General features: G+C 45.9%; 1 protein-coding gene across 6 annotated transcripts in view; it reads right to left on the minus strand.

Annotated features, from left to right (window-relative positions):
* Positions 1–5,120: 5,120 nt before the first annotated feature.
* LUC7L (LUC7 like) overlaps positions 5,121–18,153 on the minus strand; it is a 34,310-nt gene continuing 21,277 nt past the window's right edge. For 5 of the 6 annotated variants that reach the window (XM_063100281.1, XM_063100277.1, XM_063100282.1 and 2 more), the window contains 5 exons: positions 10,579–10,755; positions 8,604–8,692; positions 6,926–6,955; positions 6,342–6,509; positions 5,121–5,466 (listed from right to left, as the gene is read on the minus strand). In XM_063100281.1, the coding sequence (XP_062956351.1) occupies positions 5,325–5,466; positions 6,342–6,509; positions 6,926–6,955; positions 8,604–8,692; positions 10,579–10,755 (606 nt within the window). In that variant the 3' untranslated portion in view covers positions 5,121–5,324. Of the gene's footprint in view, positions 5,467–6,304; positions 6,510–6,925; positions 6,956–8,603; positions 8,693–10,578; positions 10,756–18,153 lie in introns of all 6 variants that reach the window. The other variant, XM_063100280.1, reaches the window with a different exon arrangement.

Raw genomic sequence — 18,153 nt, forward strand, 5'->3', positions numbered from 1 at the left:
GTCATTTCTGCCTTCCCTGTGTGACTTGCCCACCTGTGTCCTCCTCCCGTATCCCACTGTGGTGGTCTTCATCAGATTGACCTGTGAAAGTTCTTTTTCTGTAGACTTGTAGAAAACCTTCGGTCCATCTTACATGTTGCAATTCGTTGCCCATTTTTATTTTTTGAGGTGATCCTTCCTCCAGGTGTACAGCTCCCTGACAACTTTACCCCTCTCTTCCTTCAGGCCCGTTACTGCCTCCAGGACTTTGCTCTGGGCCACCATTTCCTGGGAGGAGGAGCTACAGTTTCATTTCTGGATAACAAATACTAGATAAAAAATTTTACATCTTAAAAGCATTAAAGAGCTAACAAGATAAATTTTCAGGCCAAAATCCAAGTAAAGGGGAGAAACTCTGATTGATGATCATAGCACCTAAACTATTTGGCCTGAGGTATTTGTCAAAGCGGGCAAACTTGAGCTGGGACTTTCTTGATCTCACGGGCTATAGCGTCAAAGGGCAGCCTAAGGTGCTGTGCCTAAGGTAATGAGCAGCCTAGGGAGGGAAACAGAGAGGAGCAGGAGCAAATGGCTAGAAAGCCACATGGGATGCTCAGGAAATATGGCAACCCCCAGGGACCACCCCCTCCCCAGGCTGTCTCTTCGTGGCGAGTGCACGTGGGTGTCCACATCTTGCCCATGGAGGCTGGTGTGCCTGCCGCCCTCCCTCAGCCCTGGCCACCTTGGCTGGCATTCCTCCTCAGGGCAGCGGGGACCATGTCCACCTGGCAGCAGACCTTGTGCCTGTCTAGGAGCAGACATCAGCTTGGTCACCGGTGACCAGCATCAAGGGCCATGTGGCACCTGTAAGGCTGTGTGGAAATTGCTCCCCAGGGGCCGGAAAATGCCCAGGTTTGGGAAGTGTCAGAAGAAACAGCCTATGGGGACGTGGGAGAAGACAGCAAAAGGGTTGTCTGCAAAGCTGGAATAGGGACTGTGCAGTGGACATAGAGCACAGGACCACCTTGACTCAACCTGAGCCCTCAGGGGTCTTTACCTAAGGTCCAAACAGTGCACCTGTTTTCCTCTGTGTGCCCAGGTTGGAAGAGCTGGGAGCGCAGCTTCCTTTGCCCACACTCATCCCAGCAGCATCAGCAGCCCCAGGAAACTGCTACGTTTCTGGCACTGACACAGGGTACAGCAGGGAAGAACCTCGCAAACCTTATGCTCAGTGAGAGAAGCCAGACCCAAAAGGTCAAGTATTGTGATTCCATTTATACGAAATGTCCAGAACAGGCAGCCCCATGCACGATGCAAATTAGTGGTTTCTAGGGCTGGAAGCAGGGAGGAATGAGGAGTGACTAAGCTAATGGGGAGGAGATTTCTTTTTGGTTTGATGAAAATGTTCTAAAACTACATAGTGGTAAACTAGATACAACATTGTGAATATAGTAAAATCACTGATTCAGTGAAGATACTAAAAACCACTGAATTGTGTACACTTTATGTACAATTAAATGTACACAATTTGGTTATGATGGTTAAAATGACGGCTAAAATGCTTAATTTTATGTTTTACCTAAGTAAAATATCTACCTTAAAAAAAAAGCATACGTTCTCGGGCCCCTCCCCAGACCAACAGCAAGTCTGGAGTGGGGCCCAGCAACCTGTTTTAAGTCCTCCAGGTGACTCTGACATGTGGTCCAGGAACTGCTGTTCTGGCCCAATCTCCCCAGAGCTGGACCACATGTGTGGGAGTCCTATGCCGTCCCTTGCTTGCCCCAGGAAGCCCCCAGCTCCTCAGCATAACTGCACACCTCCACGTGCTAGTGCACCCCAGGATCAGTGCTCCGAAGGCTGGGTCCTGCTTTGGACCCTTTGGGCTCCCACGCAGGCTGCAAGGGCAGCACAGGCCTCCCACTCTTTCCTTCCTCAGACTGTAGCCTGGGCCTGGCTAAAGACCCCCTGTGTGAGTTGGGTGGTGGTGCCCCCAAAGCCCTGCCCACCCTGGCTGCAGGGCCCCTCCCTAGAGCAGCCTGGTGCTTTGATGCAGGGTTAGAAGACCCTGACATCCCACTCTAGGTGCTGATCATTGTCCTTCCCCACTGGCCAGAACCAAGGTGTGGGTGGGAGGAGCCCCAAGAGCAGACTGGTCAGGAGGGACTGAGAGCAAGATTCTCTAGGATGAATCCAGAACCTGGAACGTAGGCCTGGAATCCATCCACATGACTGATCCCCTCACACTGGCCCACCTGGCTCTTTGAAACTGCTTCCTGACCTGCTTGCCTGCTTCTCTTTAAACAAACACTTCCCACATTTTTGTAGTTACAGAAGGCAAGAGCTTTAGGTGGGCGGGCCCTTTGGCCCTCTCCCTCTCCAACCTGCCCACAAGCTCCCCTCACTGGGACCCACTGGTTTGGGACTAGGCTTCCGTGCCATGTGTTGTGCGTTGCCCCCATCAGTCTGTCATCATCCCCTGTACCCACCCCGAGTGCAGGACCTGCAATCTGCTGCATGCACTCAGGAGCTCAGCAAGCACTTGGGAGCCCAGGAAGTTCAGGGGCCTGGGGGAAACGCAGGCTCTCAGCCTCCTGCAGTTGAACTTGTATGCCCTGAGTCTGGGAGCTACAGTGGGAACAGCAGAGGTTGAATGAGCTGGATCCCATCCTCGCTACAGACTTAAGGGAAGTGGGGGTTTGGCTCCTGCCCAAGGGCTCTGCCCACTTGGTCTGGGACCCACCCAGAGTATCTAAGACAGGAATCGGGGAGCAGCTGTGGGAGCCCCAAGCCCTCCTGGAGCTACTTTGACCCCAGTCTCACCTACTTTCTGGCTGAATCTTAGGCCTACTTTCAAGTCCTGAGACATCTACCCTCTGCCTCTCAAATCCACCGCTCCCCTCCTCAGATGGTGGTGAAAGTGGCAAAACAATATGAATGCATTTAATGCCACTGGACCGGACACTTAAAAATGGCTACAATTGTGAAGTTTATGTATATCTTACTATAATAAAAGTTTTAAGTCACCTCACCCCCTCCAGGAGATAAGGCACTGAGGCAGGAGGCCCTTCTGTAGCCCTGGCTCCAAGGTACTGTCCCCATCCTCCAACAGATGCTGCCCGAGATGTCATGTGCCAGGTTGCACAGCTGGGTCAAGAACCCATGACCTCAGTTCTCATCCCTCTTTGCCTCTCTACTCCCAGGACCACCCTTAACCCACTCAGGGATTCCTGCCCACTACCCACACCCAAGGGGACCCCTGTGCAGGAGGGAACTACCTAGCTTGGCATTGTCACCACCTACCAAGCAAAGCTATTTAGCTTGTTTTCCTAAAACCAAACAATGTGTGGCAGTCTTCCCACAGTGTGAGTAAAGAGACATTCCAGTCCCCTTCTGATCTGCCCCATCCTGGGCTGTAGGCAAGGGTGGTGCCCTTGGGTGAAGACAAGAGCCTGCTCTACCTGGGGACCCTTCACATGGGAGGTGGAAGAGACAGCCCTCCCCGACCTGGACACCTCCAAACAGGTTCTGCTGAGGAAAAGGTCTCACTGTATTGGATGAAAAAAGTGAAAATGGGTTTCTTACAGCAGACTCTGAGGAGGACTTGGTGCAGGTGGTTTGTGTGGGAGCAAGGAGGCACTTGGGAGAAGAAGCTGTCCTGAGTCATCAGCACAGCTGGACTGGGGCACAGGGCTCATGTGGGCCAGGACCACATTACAGGTGCACAAAGCACCCACACAACCGTCCCTGCAAAACTGGGAGGCAGAGGCATCTACCCCAGGACCTCTGAGCAGAGGGGGCCCCAGAAGGCTGCACCAGCATGGGGCTGTCAGGGAAGGACCAGGGACACTGAAACTGAAGCCCAAGGGGGACCCACACCCTGCTGTAATCAGAGGACAGAGGGAGATGGCATGTGCGTACTGGGGGCCACTAGGACAACACCTTTTTTGGTAAACCCCATTCCCTGGAGGAAAAAAAAACAAAACACAACTGTGTGTCCTCACATACAAATTTATGTCTAAATAAAAAAGGATCCAAACTATTCATGGTGGTAATGGCTCCATTACAGCCCGAGGGTGAGGCTGTCTGGTTAAGCTCCAGGAGAACCTGGGCTGTCCACAGACACTCACTGCCAGGCAGCCACAGCCACCATGTTTGGGAACAGGGAGCCCCCTTAGCCCCTCCCTCCCAGAAGACCAGGAGGAGGGCACCACAATGAACGTGTGTCCTGAGTCCCATGTGTAGACGGTGCTAATGAAGAACGCCCATAAACGGTGATGTCTGCACAGCACGGCCCAGATCCTAAGCAGACCCCGCACGGACGCCCTTTCCCACCCTCCTTTGCTGTGGACACAGTTGGTCAGGGAAGACCTGTGTCATGGGCCAGCAGAGCAGCCCACCTACTCACATCCTCTTTGAGGTGACAGACTGCAGCAGGGGGAGCTCAGAGCAGGACCATCAGTCACATTATGATGCTGGTAGCCACAAAATGCCAACCACAGTGCCCCATCTCTGCCCACTGAGCAAACCAGCTCATGTGTGGCACCTGCACATCTGCAGGGACATAGGGAATGGAGATGACTCTTATGTTCTAACAATGTGACCATCAGAAGCTCCCTCCAAAAATAAACCAAAAAATCCCCCAGTGAAGAAGGGAAGGAGCTCTCAATATCCACAAGTTAGTTAGCAGTTACCCTTTTCAGAAGGGCCTCATTTTGGTCTTAAGGTATCTGCCCCATGCAGAGCAGAAGAGCTGAGAGTAGGTAACACGGTCAGCCCACTGTGGGCATGAACCACAACGCCCCAACGGGAGGTCTGACCCAAAAGCCCACATCCTCTCCTCCAAGGACCTCCTGGCTGCCATGTAGCTGTCATCCATGGGGTCTTTCTTTGCCCTAAGTAACTTTAAAACTGCAGTGTAGCCCACCTGAGCTAGAGTCCCAGGATGAGGCTGTGGTAACAGCTGCCCAGACATGCCAGCTCTTCCAAAGAACTGGATGCCGAACGGGGTCCCATCCCTCCTCCCCAGGGGAGACTGCTCTGTGGTCTGCACGGAGGAGCAGAGATGGGCAGGTCAGACACTCAGAAAGGGCATGTGGAGCTGAGGGAGCAGAAAGCAGACACCCCCACCACAGCCACGAGGAGGCAGTCCATCAGATTTATTAATTCCTATTCAACATAACCCCAGAACACGGGAGCAACTCTGTACAACTCTAGAAACTCACAGCTAGCTCCAAAACAATAGAAATTTCAAACTACAAAAGATGAGTTGTATTCAGCAAATATAAAGGGTACTTTTAGGCTGTGTTGAAAGTTTATCAGACTATTTACAGCACCCAGGTCCGGGTTCATATCTCGCCAGCCTCCTTCTCCTCAGACTTCCGTGAAGCCATCTTCCCATTGGAGCTCTCGAGCCTCCAGTCAGTGGGACCCCGCTCGTTCCGCCCGCAATCCCAGGACTCCTCTCGTGGCACCCGCTCTCTGGAGAACCTGGGAAATGGGAACAAGAGGCTCAGCAAAGGCTGACATCCCCCTTCTGGCTGGCTGCTCAGGAACTGCAAACATGGACCTGCAACACTGGGCCAGGGAAGGCCGTGCACCCACCACAACTCAGGAGCCTCCAGCAGGCCAGAGGGCAGCCCAGCCTGCCACCTCGGGCCCAGCCCACTGCAGAGGGAGTGTTAGGTAGCCATTAAAAAGCAACCTTTGCGGGGCCGGCCCGTGGCTCACTCGGGAGAGTGCGGTGCTGATAACACCAAGGCCCCGGGTTCGGATCCCATATACGGATGGCCGGTTCGCTCACTGGCTGAGCGTGGTGCTGACAACACCAAGTCAAGGGTTAAGATCCCCTTACCGGTCATCTTTAAAAAAAAAAAAAAAAAAAAAAAAAGCAACCTTTGCAAAGATTTTTAATTAAGAGGGAAAGCTTTCACTATAACATAAATGAAGCAGAGAACACAACAAAATTATACACATGGAATACAATCCACCACGTAAAAATACAATAGGAAAAAAGACCAAAATCAAAAATCACAAGAGGTTAACAGAGGCAGGTGAGGACACAAGTCTGAGCTGCTCTGTGAGTGCAGCATGCTCAGACTGGCGACAGTGAGTGTGCAGCCCCTGCAGCACCCCCTAGAGTGGTGTGCATGGCCCCTCCACAGCCCTCAGAGTCCCACTCATGACTCCCAAAGGCCCCAACACTCAGCTCCACAGCGGCCCGGCCAGGCTCGTGAGTGCAGGCCCAGCCCCATCCCTACCAGATACGGCCAAAGGGCCCCACTGAAGACCCTAGCAGACCCTGGGAACACAAAGAGAAGGGGCTCACTCCTGGTTGCAGCTACCGAAGGAGTCAGAGTAGTTACTTGTATTTCGCACTCCGGTCCCTGGAAGCCCGGCGGTGTCCCCGGCTGTGGCTCCGGGAACGGCTTCGGTGACGCCGGTGTCTGTCTCGGGACCGGGACCGGGAGGACTTCCGTCGCTCTCGGGAGTTAGATCTTGACCGCCTCCGACGCCGGTCCCGGGAGCGTGACCTAGAAAAAGCAGAAAAAAGGATCTGAGACTCTGGCTCCACAAGGGCCCAGCTCTGATGCCCTCCTCTCTCAGCTGCTTCACTGATATTCCCCCTTTTGCCTCCTACAAATGTACAATTTAGGTTTAAAATACTCCCAGCAGTTACATTTCTGATGGCCAGAACCTTCCCACTGGTGCCTTCTCCAAACCTCTCTCCTGGTCACCCTGCAGGCCTTGGCAGCACCCCTGACCTTTCCTGTCATAAGTGGTGGATGACTCCCTGCACTAAGACCCAACCAACACCATCTGTTATGCCCTTCAGCAGCCAGCCCTGCCTACGAGATGACAACCGTTAAGTTATGAACATTAAATATTAAGAAAAATGCTTGTGGAAAGACATTAGACTGAGAATACATCAATGAGTCTGGAAACCTACCTCCTGCGATCTCTGGTTCTTGATCCAGACCTAAAAAGGGAAAAGAAAATGAACAATTTCCCCAAAGCACCCCCATTTCTCACCACCTGAGGGGAGGTGCCTCAGATCCAACAGGTGAAGGACTGCCTCCAAAGACCTTTATCTTCTAGCTGCTCACTTGCTCCCAGCCTGCAGTGGGAAGTGCCAACATTTGTGGGATGAGCCTCGCCACCCCCCCAACTGCTCTGTGGCACACTTAGGGGTACCTGAAGCTCATAGAGCTCAGGACGTCAGATGCAGCCTTGCAAGGTTACCACAGGCCTTTGGGAATGGACATGTTCCAACTGTGCATGCTGAGGGAAAACCGTGCTGCACTCTAAAGCCTTTGCAACGAATACTGGCACAGAATGTGCAGACAGTCGCAGAACAGACCAAGGATGAGCATGAATATAAAGTCACCAAAAAGACACCAAAGTGAAGCAAACCCTTAAGTTCCAAACACAAGCTTCTTGCCAGATGAGAGTCAAACAAGCTCCTTCTGCTATACAACTAGAAATCTGAAAAATGCACGTTACAACGAGGGCTGATTTTATACCCATTCTGGGAGCACAGTGCAGCCATTAAGGACAAGTGGTCCCACATGCACCTGCAACATGTGTGTGGCTGCAACTGTGCACACAGACACCCCACTATGATAGGAGTCACCTCGGTGCAAAATAGGATTCCATGTTTTGCTTAATGTTTTTATGTTATCCAAGTCTCTTTGTAATCAAAATCTATTGCTGGATAACTGAAACATTAAAAACAAACAGAAAATATAATAAACGTTTGCCCTGAGTTATGCACTAAGGAATTGTTTCAAGAAAGAGCAGTTTTTGGAACTTTCAAGGACAACACGCTGTGCCCTTTGGGAAAGTGTGGTTGCTCCTGGCTCCAACCTCTGCTTTTAACTCCAATCAGACTCAACACCTCTACTGGGAGTTGGCATTGCAAACTGAATACGGCAGAGCCAAACTCTACTTCCTCTCGCCAACACACCACTCCCAGTCTACCTACCCAACTCCAGGCCAGAAACTTCGAGGCCAGCTTTGCACACCTCATACAGTCTACCAACAAATGCTAACAGTTCCACCCCCAGAACATACCCAGATTCCTTCCACCTCATTCAAACTGCCACCCCCTTTACCTGGATTCTCCCAACCAGACACTCATGGTCTTGCACTCTGTTCTCCACAGGACAGCAGGTGCATGCTTCAAGTCCACCCTTCCTCTGCAAGAAGCTGTCCAATGGCCCCACATCACTCAGCATATAAATGCCATAGCCTGGACATAGCCTCCAACCACTTGGCCCCAAAACCCCTCCCTAATGGATTTTTCCCCACAGCAAAGCATCACCATGAGACACAGCAGTTCCTTCTCCCAGAGGATGTTTCCTACCTGTCCAATTGCTGAGTGCTGACCCCCAGAGCCCATCAGAGCAGGTTCTGTGGGCTGAATGAAGAACCTCTCCTCAGCTTTTCCCTCTCCTTCTCTTAGGCCAGCATAGCCAGGCCCTGGTCTGCCACCAAAGCTGCTCTGTTACACACACGCAGGTCCTGGGCCAGCCCAGGTATTTAGCAGACCTTGGTCATTCCAAGGAACACTGATGGCTGGAGCAGGCATTACTGAGGCATGTAGCCACCCAGTGACCCAGGCTCACCTCCTGCTCAGCCGCTCCTCCCGCTCCCTCTCCTCTCTTCTCCTCAAGCGATCCTGATTTCTCTTCTCTTGCTTTTCAGCCACAGTTTTCTAAATAAATGAAAAATGGGAAAATGAAGGAAGAGAAGTTACACAAACTAGAGTGTGAATGTTGTTTAACAAAGTACCTTTATGTGATCTCAGTATTGGTCATTTAAAAATCTAAGAAAAACTCGAGTCATTTTTTTAAAACTTCTTAATCAATGGAGAAGATTTAACACATGAAAAAATGCTTTATCGTTACATTTTATAAATTCAATGACAAACCATATATTCTAAGAGGTGCTACACTTCTAAGTCACAGAGAATTGACCACATTGTTTCAAAGCAATCCAGGAAGTATTTTACCCAAAGCAAACTCCAAACAGATATGTCTGACCAAACACATCTTGCAGCTGGGAGCAAAACTGCTGCCGCCAAGGAGTGGCCCACCTTAAGGTACTGGGTGCTACCCTGGCTTTTGACCTAACCTCATGGGGATTGCAGGCCAGGGAGGGGAACCATGAACGCCCTGCACTTGGCTTTCAACACAAGCAGACTTGACTCCCTGGGCTTGATCAAGAACGCAAGAGAAGGCAAGAGGCTTTGAGAAACCAGAATACTGAAACACCCTCCACACAAGCTGAGCTGAGAAGTACTAGGTGCCATTCTGAGTATCCCTCACCCCTAACATCAACTCAAAGCCCTTTCACACCCCTAGACCAAGTTAATACTTAAGTTCCTAAGGTTGCAGGAAAAACATTTTAATATATGCAAATTTCTGATGCAGAAATATACATTAGGGAAAACAAAAAACTTTCAGGTATAATAAAGTATATTAGCACAAATTTCTGGGGTGATCTAAAATGGAAATACAATTTAAATGAGAAATGGGATTGTAACATCTCCAACTGCTAAGGAGCAAATTTTTAATGGGATGATAGTGGATACCAAATTGTTATTTATATTCTATTGGGTACATATAAAATACTTTTACATCTTTTACACCTATAAACTTATAAGGAAAAATTCCAACTTAAAAACGTGTGACAGAATACACTGTTTTTCAAAATTCTATTGGGAACACAAAAGCAAATGTTCTGAGACCAGTGGCTGAGAACACTCTTACTATCATCCCAGCTTGTGCTCCTAGTCCAAGTGCACATGTCACCTATGGGGACCCCTCCTCCGGCACAGAGCCCTGCTGCTCGAGTAAGTGGCTCCTTCCTGGGGCACACAAGGCTCCCAGCCCAGAAAGAGGCCTTGGTTATTGCAGCATTCTGCAATTCTACGATCAGGTACCACCTGTCTGTCCTTCCACATTTCAGATGTATGGAAGGAAGGCCTCCTACTTCCCAACACCCCATCCTGGGTCCTAGTACGAAGCAGAGAGGTCTCATCAGTTTGAAGAATGACAATTCAGAGTCTCTGAAACCTTTTCAACCCTTCTTCTTGGCATTCTGTATTTAAGATTTTAAATGTTTTCGAGTCTAACTTGGGAAAATGAGGAGGCTTGAGGAAGAAACAGAGGCTGTGTGGGCCAGGGCAGTGCAGTGCTGTCAGAAAACCCCATCACCTCTTTGTCCTTCTGAGGGGGCTCAAAGGCAAGGTGCCAGGATGTGTGACCTTCTGTCTTGCCTTACCACACAGACAGATGCATTCCCTATCTCCAAACAGAACTTATTTCAGAAGTGGACAGAGCTGTTGTACCCTGGGACTGGACTTCACCGTTTTCTTCCATAAATGAGGGAGTACAGACTATATAAACCTTCAAGGCTCCTTTGGATTCTGAGACCTCATGTCTCTTACGTGAACCCAAGTGATAAAATATGAGCATTTCACTATAAAACTCGAATTCTTAGAAAAGATCAGAACACAAGGTCTTTTAAAATTACAGAAACATGAAGATGACCACAAGACTCCTCAGGTTTCTACAGAAATACAATACACTGACGTACTCTCAACTGATCAAGCTTCTCTCGGATCTGAATGAACCCCAAGTGTAACTTGCCCCCGAAGTGATCTGCCAGACGACGATCATTGTCATGGAGACCAAGGTAGGCTGAACAGACTTCACAGACACGCAGCTTTTGCTGTTGAAAACTGGATGCAGGCATGGAATTTCTGTATTCTTCCTGGAGAAAGGGAATAGAGAGATGAAAGGTTTACAGAACTGCCATCATGTATCCAACCTCCAAATTGGAAATATTTGATGGGATGACAGAGGCAACTTTTAAATAAATGTGAAAAACTGGACTGTTTACAAACAGAGCTTCAGATACTTGTAACCAATTCAATTTTCATTGTTTAAGATATGAACAGAGTCATGATATCAAAGCAACAAGGAACATTCAAAACATTCAGACAAGCAGGACCCTCTCTGTTCTTAGAAACCAGCAGGGAAGGCAGGTCTCTGCTCTGCACGATGAATGCTTTATAAGGACCAGAGAAGCAAGAAGGGATAATCTTCAACAAACAAGCAAGCACAAAATACAGAGCAAGCCATAGTAGGGACTATGTCCCAATGTCTGGGAAACTGTACCCCAATGCATTCCCAAAAGTAAAATTTGCAAGGACACATTAGACACTTTCTTCAAAGGAAAAAGGATTGCACAAAAGAATGGAATAAAATACCCCCCCCCCCATGCCACCTCACAGCCACTGCAGAGTCTGTGTCCAATTACAGAAAGTATCTCACTCAGCCTCAAGGCAAAATATACTAAATACAAACGAAAAAAAAGCCAAGGGGCACTGTTGCTGCTGCTTGCACTCAAGTTAAAACACTCCTTCAAGATCCAGATTTAGGGAACTGCTCAACAGAACCCCTGCCACGTCTGAGTGTCCTTTAAACCGGGCTGGTTGGGGCCAGCGGCTGAGCTCACCTCTCTTCACGGCTCTCTTCCCCCGTCTCCTTCCAACAGGGACAGGAGGGAAAGAGTAATCCAGGCCATTCACTCGCCCACCAAAAGGAACGAGGACAGGGCTGTTCGGGTGGGCCGGCGGCGGACCCGACAGTGGTGCCCCGTGTGAGGAGTTTTTAAAACTCGTGGGTGAAAGGCGAGCGAGTGAGGCCCCCGGCTGCTCGGTCCTGAAAGAAGGTCGACGAAGGGTGATCAACCAGTGGAGTGGTCCCTGCAACCGCGGTAGTCGCCGTGAAGTACTCCGCCTACGTGTCAGGGGCAGGGCGGCCAGCTGCGAGTGCGCAGGGCCCAGACCTGAGGGACGTGGAGAACATGCACTGCCAGAACCTTGCAGCTGCTGGGGCCTGCGACTCCTCGGTTTTCTTTTCTGCTGGGGAAGACTGAGATGGACTTTGGATTTCCCAGCCTCAGAAACTCCTCAGAAACTTGGAGGAACTGGTGGCAGCAGCAGCAGTGGAGGAGCCGGCGGCGGCAGCAGCAGCATAAGCGGCACCAGTGGTAGCAGCGCCTGTGGCAGCGGCGCCACCAGCAGCAGTGGGGGAAGTGGCAGCAGCAGGAGCAACACCCTGCGGTACGGCCCCGTCACTCAGCAGCCCAGCAGAGTCCAAGCTGACCAGAGAGGTGACTCCCCGGAGAGGCCCAAGACACGAGGCAACCATACACGGAAGGCACTAGTTGCCAACTGAGTAGTCACTGAGGTAGCCATACCAAATTGGCAACCACAGCAACATCTTAGTCAGTCAATAGTGTCAAACCTGTGGACTGTGAAACCCCCTGCCACAATGAATAAACATCAAAGAAAAGATACCAGAAATACGAAAAATCAAGAAAGTACACCACCCAAAGATAATAAATCTCAAGCTCTAGATCCTATAGAACAAGAAGCCCTTGAAATGACTGACAAGGAATTTCGAGTGATAATTCTAAGGAAACTGAATGAGATACAAGAAAATTCAACTAGACATCATGATTAAATGAGGAAAAGTATACAGGACCTGAAAGAGGAAATGTACAAGGAAATCAATGCCCTGAAAAAAAATGTAGCAGAATGGGCCGAACTGAAGAAGTTATTCAGCGAAATAAAAAACACAATGGAGAGTTTAACCAGCAGGCTTGTGGAAGTTGAAGAGAGAACCTCGGAACTTGAAGATGGGCTGTTTGAAATGACACAAGCAGACAAAAAAAAAGAAAAAAGAATCAAAGGCATTGAAGAAAATCTGAGAGAGATATCAGACAACCTTAAGCGCTCAAATATCCGAGTCATGGGTATTCCAGAAGGGGAGGAAAAAGGAGATTGCATTGAAAACATATTCAAAAAATTAGTTGCAGAAAACTTCCCAGGTATAGGAAAAATCACAGATCTTCAGATCCAGGAAGCTCAACGATCTCCAAACGTATTCAACCCAAAAAGGTCTTCTCCAAGACATGTTATAGTCAAATTGGCAAAACTCAAAGACAAAGAGAGAATCTTAAAACCTGCAAGAGAGAAGCGTCAAATCACCTATAAGGGAGCCCAAATCAGGCTAACATTAGACTTTTCATCACAAACCCTAAAAGCCAGAAAGGAATGGGATGATATATTGAAAATGCTAAAAGACAGAGATTGTCAGCCAAGAATACTCTACCCTGCAAGGCTATCCTTCTGAAATGAAGGGCAAAGAGTACATTTCTCAGACAAACAAAAACTGCGGGAGTTCACCACCACACGACCACCCTTACAAGAAATTCTCAAGCGAGTACTGGGTTTGGTTCCTGAAAAATAACTACCACTGCCATAAAAACCCAAGAAAAATCTAAACCCACTAGCACAATAAAAATGGCATTCATGAAGAGAAAACAAACAAAAAAAAAAGGCTATCTACAACCTAAGGAACCAACAAACACAGAAAACAAACAGTAAATCAGAAATCAAGGAACAAAAGACACCTAAGACAACCAAACAACAATCAATAAAATGCTAGGAATAAATCAACACTTTTCAATAACAACTCTTAATGTACAAGGTTTAAATTGCCCAATCAAAAGACACAGACTGGCTGACTGGATTAAAAAGGAGGACCCAACTATATGCTGCCTTCAAGAGACCCACCTCACCCATAAAGACTCACATAGACTAAGAGTGAAAGAATGGAAAAAGATTTACCATGCAAACAGAAAAGAAAAATGACCTGGAGTAGCTATTCTTATATCTGACAAAGTAGACTTTAAACTAAAAACCATAAAAAGAGACAATGAGGGACACTACATAATGATAAAAGGATTGATCCATCAAGAAGACATAACAATCATAAATATGTACGCACCCAATGTTGGAGCAGCCAGATTTATAAAACAAACTCTATTAGACCTAAAGAAGGAAATAGACACTAATACCATAATAGCAGGGGACCTGAACACCCCACTGTCAATATTCGACAGATCATCAAGGCAAAGAATCAGCAGAGAAACACAGGATCTAAACAATACTCTAGACCAATTGGACATGGAAGATATCTACAGAACATTCCATCCAACAACCTCAGAATATTCATTCTTCTCATCAGCACATGGATCATTCTCCAGGATAGATCACATATTAGGTCACAAATCAAGTCTCAACAAATTCAAAAAAATTGGAATTATCCCATGTATTTTCTCATACCATAATGGATTAAAACTAGAAATCAATAACAAACGAAATTCTGGAAACTATACAAACACATGGAAATTAAACAGCATTCTACTTAATGACATAAGGGTCCAAGAAGAAATCAAGCAGGAAATCAAAAATTTTATTGAAACTAATGAAAATAATGATACATCATACCAAAACCTGTGGGATACTGCAAAAGCAGTATTAAGGGGGAAATTTATTGCATTAAATGCTCACCTCAGAAGAATGGAAAGATGGCAAGTGAACAGCCTAATACTTCACCTTAAAGATCTAGAGAAACAAGAACAATCCAAACCTAAAGTTAGCAGACAGAAAGAAATCATTAAGACCAGAGCAGAACTGAATGAAATTGAAACTCAAAAAACAATACAAAAGATCAATGAATCAAAAAGTTGGTTTTATGAAAAGATAAATAAAATTCACAAACTATTAGCATGGCTAACAAAAAAAAGAAGAGAGAAGATTCAAATAACAAAAATTAGAAATGAAAAAGGTGATATTACAACTGATTCATCTGAAATACAAGGAATCATTCGAGACTACTATAAACAACTACAAGCCAACAAGTTTGAAAATCTGGAGGAAATGGATAAATTTCTGGACACACACAAGCTCCCAAAACTGAGCCATGAAGATGTAGAAAATCTGAAGAGACCAATAACAATAAAGGAGATTGAAGCTGTTATCAGAAAGCTCCCAACAAAGAAAAGCCCAGGACCAGATGGATTCACAGCAGAATTTTACCAAACATTCATAGAGAAATTGACACCAATTCTTTACAAACTATTCCAAAAGATTGAAACAGCCACAAATCTCCCAAACTCATTCTATGAAGCAAACATCATCTTGATACCAAAACCAGGTAAAGATATAACCATAAAAGAAAACTACAGGCCAATATCCTTGATGAATATAGATGCAAAAATCCTCAATAAAATACTAGCAAACAGAATACAGCAACACATATGTAAAATTATTCATCACGATCAAGTGGGATTCATCCCAGGGATGCAAGGTTGGTTCAACATACGCAAATCAATAAATGTGATACACCATATAATAAAATCAAACACAAGGACCACATGATCATCTCTAAAGATGCTGAAAAAGCATTTGATAAAATTCAACACTCATTCATGACAAAGACACTTTATAAGTTAGGTACAGACGGAAAGTATCTCAACATAATCAAAGCCATATATGATAAACCCACTGCCAATATCATCCTGAATGGGGAAAAGCTGAAAGCTTTTCCTTTAAGAACAGGAACTAGACATACCCACCCTCACCACTCCTATTCAACATAGTGTTGGAAGTACTAGCCAGAGCAATCAGAGAAGAGAAGGAAATAAAGGGCATCCAGATTGGAAAAGATGAAGTCAAACTGTCCCTGTTTGCAGATGACATGATCCTATATATTGAACAGCCTAAAGCCTCTACAAAAAAACTCTTGGAGGTGATAAATGACTTCAGCACAGTAGCAGGATACAAAATCAACACCAAAAATCAGTAGCATTTCTATTCTCCAATAGTGAACATGCAGAAAGAGAAATCAAGAAAGCCTGCCCATTTACAATAGCCACCAAAAAATAAAATACTTAGGAACTGAATTAGCCAAGGACGTGAAAAATCTCTATAATGAGAACTACAAACCACTCCTGAGAGTAATTAGAGAGGATACAAGAAGATGGAAAGATATCCCATGCTCTTGGATTGGAAGAATCAACATAGTGAAAATGTCCATACTACCCAAAGTGATATACAAATTCGATGCAATCCCCATCAAAATTCCAATGACATTTTTCTCAGAAATGGAAAGAACTATCCAGACATTTATATGGAATAACAAAAGACCACGCATAGCCAAAGCAATGCTGAGTAAAAAAAAATAAAGCTGGAGGCATAACACTACCTGACTTTAAACTATACTACAAAGCTATAATAACCAAAACAATATGGTACTGGCATAAAAACAGACACACTGATCAATGGAATGGAATAGAGAATCCAGAAATCAACCCACACACCTACAGCCATCTGATCTTTGACAAAGGCACCAAGCCTATACACTGGGGAAGAGCCTGCCTCTTTAGCAAATGGTGCTGGGAGAACTGGATATCAGTATGCAGGAGAATGAAACTAGACCCATACCTTTCACCATACACTAAACTCAACTCAAAATGGATTAAAGAATTAAATATACACCCTGAAACAATAAAACTTCTTAAAGAAAACATAGGAGAAACACTTCAGGAAGTAGGACTGGACACAGCCTTCATGAATACAACCCCAAAAGCACAGGCAACCAAAGGAAAAATAAACAAATGGGATTATATCAAACTAAAGAGCTTCTGCACAACAAAAGAAACAATTAACAGAGTCAAAAGACAACCAACAGAGTGGGAGAAAATATTTGCAAAATATACATCTGACAAAGGATTAATATCCAGAATATACAAGGAACTCAAACAACTTTACAAGAAAAAAACAAGCAACCCAATTGAAAAAATGGGCAAAAGAGCTAAGTAGGCATTTCTCTAAGGAAGATATACAAATGGCCAATAGACATACGAAAAAATGTTCAACATCACTCAGCGTCTAGGATATGCAAATCAAAACTACACTGAGATACCATCTCACCCCAGTTAGGATGGCTAAAATCCAAAAGACTCTGAACGATAAATGCTGGCGAGGTTGCGGAGAAAAAGGAACTCTCATACATTGTTGGTGGGACTGCAAAATGGTGCAGCCTCTATGGAAAATGGTATGGAGGTTCCTCAAACAATTGCAGATAGATCTGCCATATGACCCAGCTATCCCACTGCTGGGAATATACCCAGAGGAATGGAAATCATCAAGTCGAAGGTATACCTGTTCCCCAATGTTCATTCGAGCACTCTTTACAACAGCCAAGAGCTGGAACCAGCCCAAATGTCCATCATCGGATGAGTGGATACGGAAAATGTGGTATATCTACACAATGGAATACTACTCAGCTATAAAAACGAATGAAATACTGCCATTTGCAACAACATGGATGGACCTCGAGAGAATTATATTAAGTGAAACAAGTCAGGCACAGAAAGAGAAATACCACATGTTCTCACTTATTGGTGGGAGCTAAAAATAAATAAATAAATTCACACACACACAAAAAACCGGGGGGCGGTGGGGGGAGAAGACATAACAACAATTCCTTGAAGTTGACATGACAAGCAAACAGAAAGGACGTTGTTGGGTGGGAGGGGGGAGAGGGAGGAGGGAGGGGGGTTTCGGTAAAGGACCATAATAATCAACCACATTGTATATCGACCAAAAAAAAAAAAAAAATCACTTCAGATGAAAATACTAGTTGTTAAATGAAAAAAAAATTAATAAATAAAAAGATCCAGATTTAAGAAACACATTCTAATAGTCATTTGTCCTTTTTTAAACAGACATCTGAAAGTAAATGCAATCTTTCATCAATTCACACATTCAAAACATTCTCCAGAAAATGCAAATTAAGATATATGTCACTCCCACTAACTGGCAAAGAGGTATAAAAACAAACGCTCTCATTTACTGCTGGTAGGAGACTAAGCTGGTACACCTAATGTGGAGTGCAATTTAGTAATCGACCTGTTAAAATGGAATGCGTATGCATCATTACCCAGAAACCCTTCCAGGTATTTGTGCTATCGTACATGTGCACCACACAGGCGTAAGGAATAAGGACACGTGCTGCAGAATTGTTTGCAGTAGTGAGAAACCACCAATAACCTAGAAAACTGTGAATGAACAGTCGTCCGTTCATAAAATGGAATGCTATAGCAATAAACTAACTGAATAGATCTGAATAGATCTGTATGTAGCAACACGGAGAGATCTCACAAACACCAATGAATGAAAAAATGCAAGCTGTAGAAAAACAAGTATAGCATTAATGCAGGGTTTTAAAAATGCACAATGCACATCAC

Source organism: Cynocephalus volans, chromosome 6 (genome assembly GCF_027409185.1).
Source record: "Cynocephalus volans isolate mCynVol1 chromosome 6, mCynVol1.pri, whole genome shotgun sequence".
Lineage (NCBI taxonomy): Eukaryota > Metazoa > Chordata > Mammalia > Dermoptera > Cynocephalidae > Cynocephalus > Cynocephalus volans.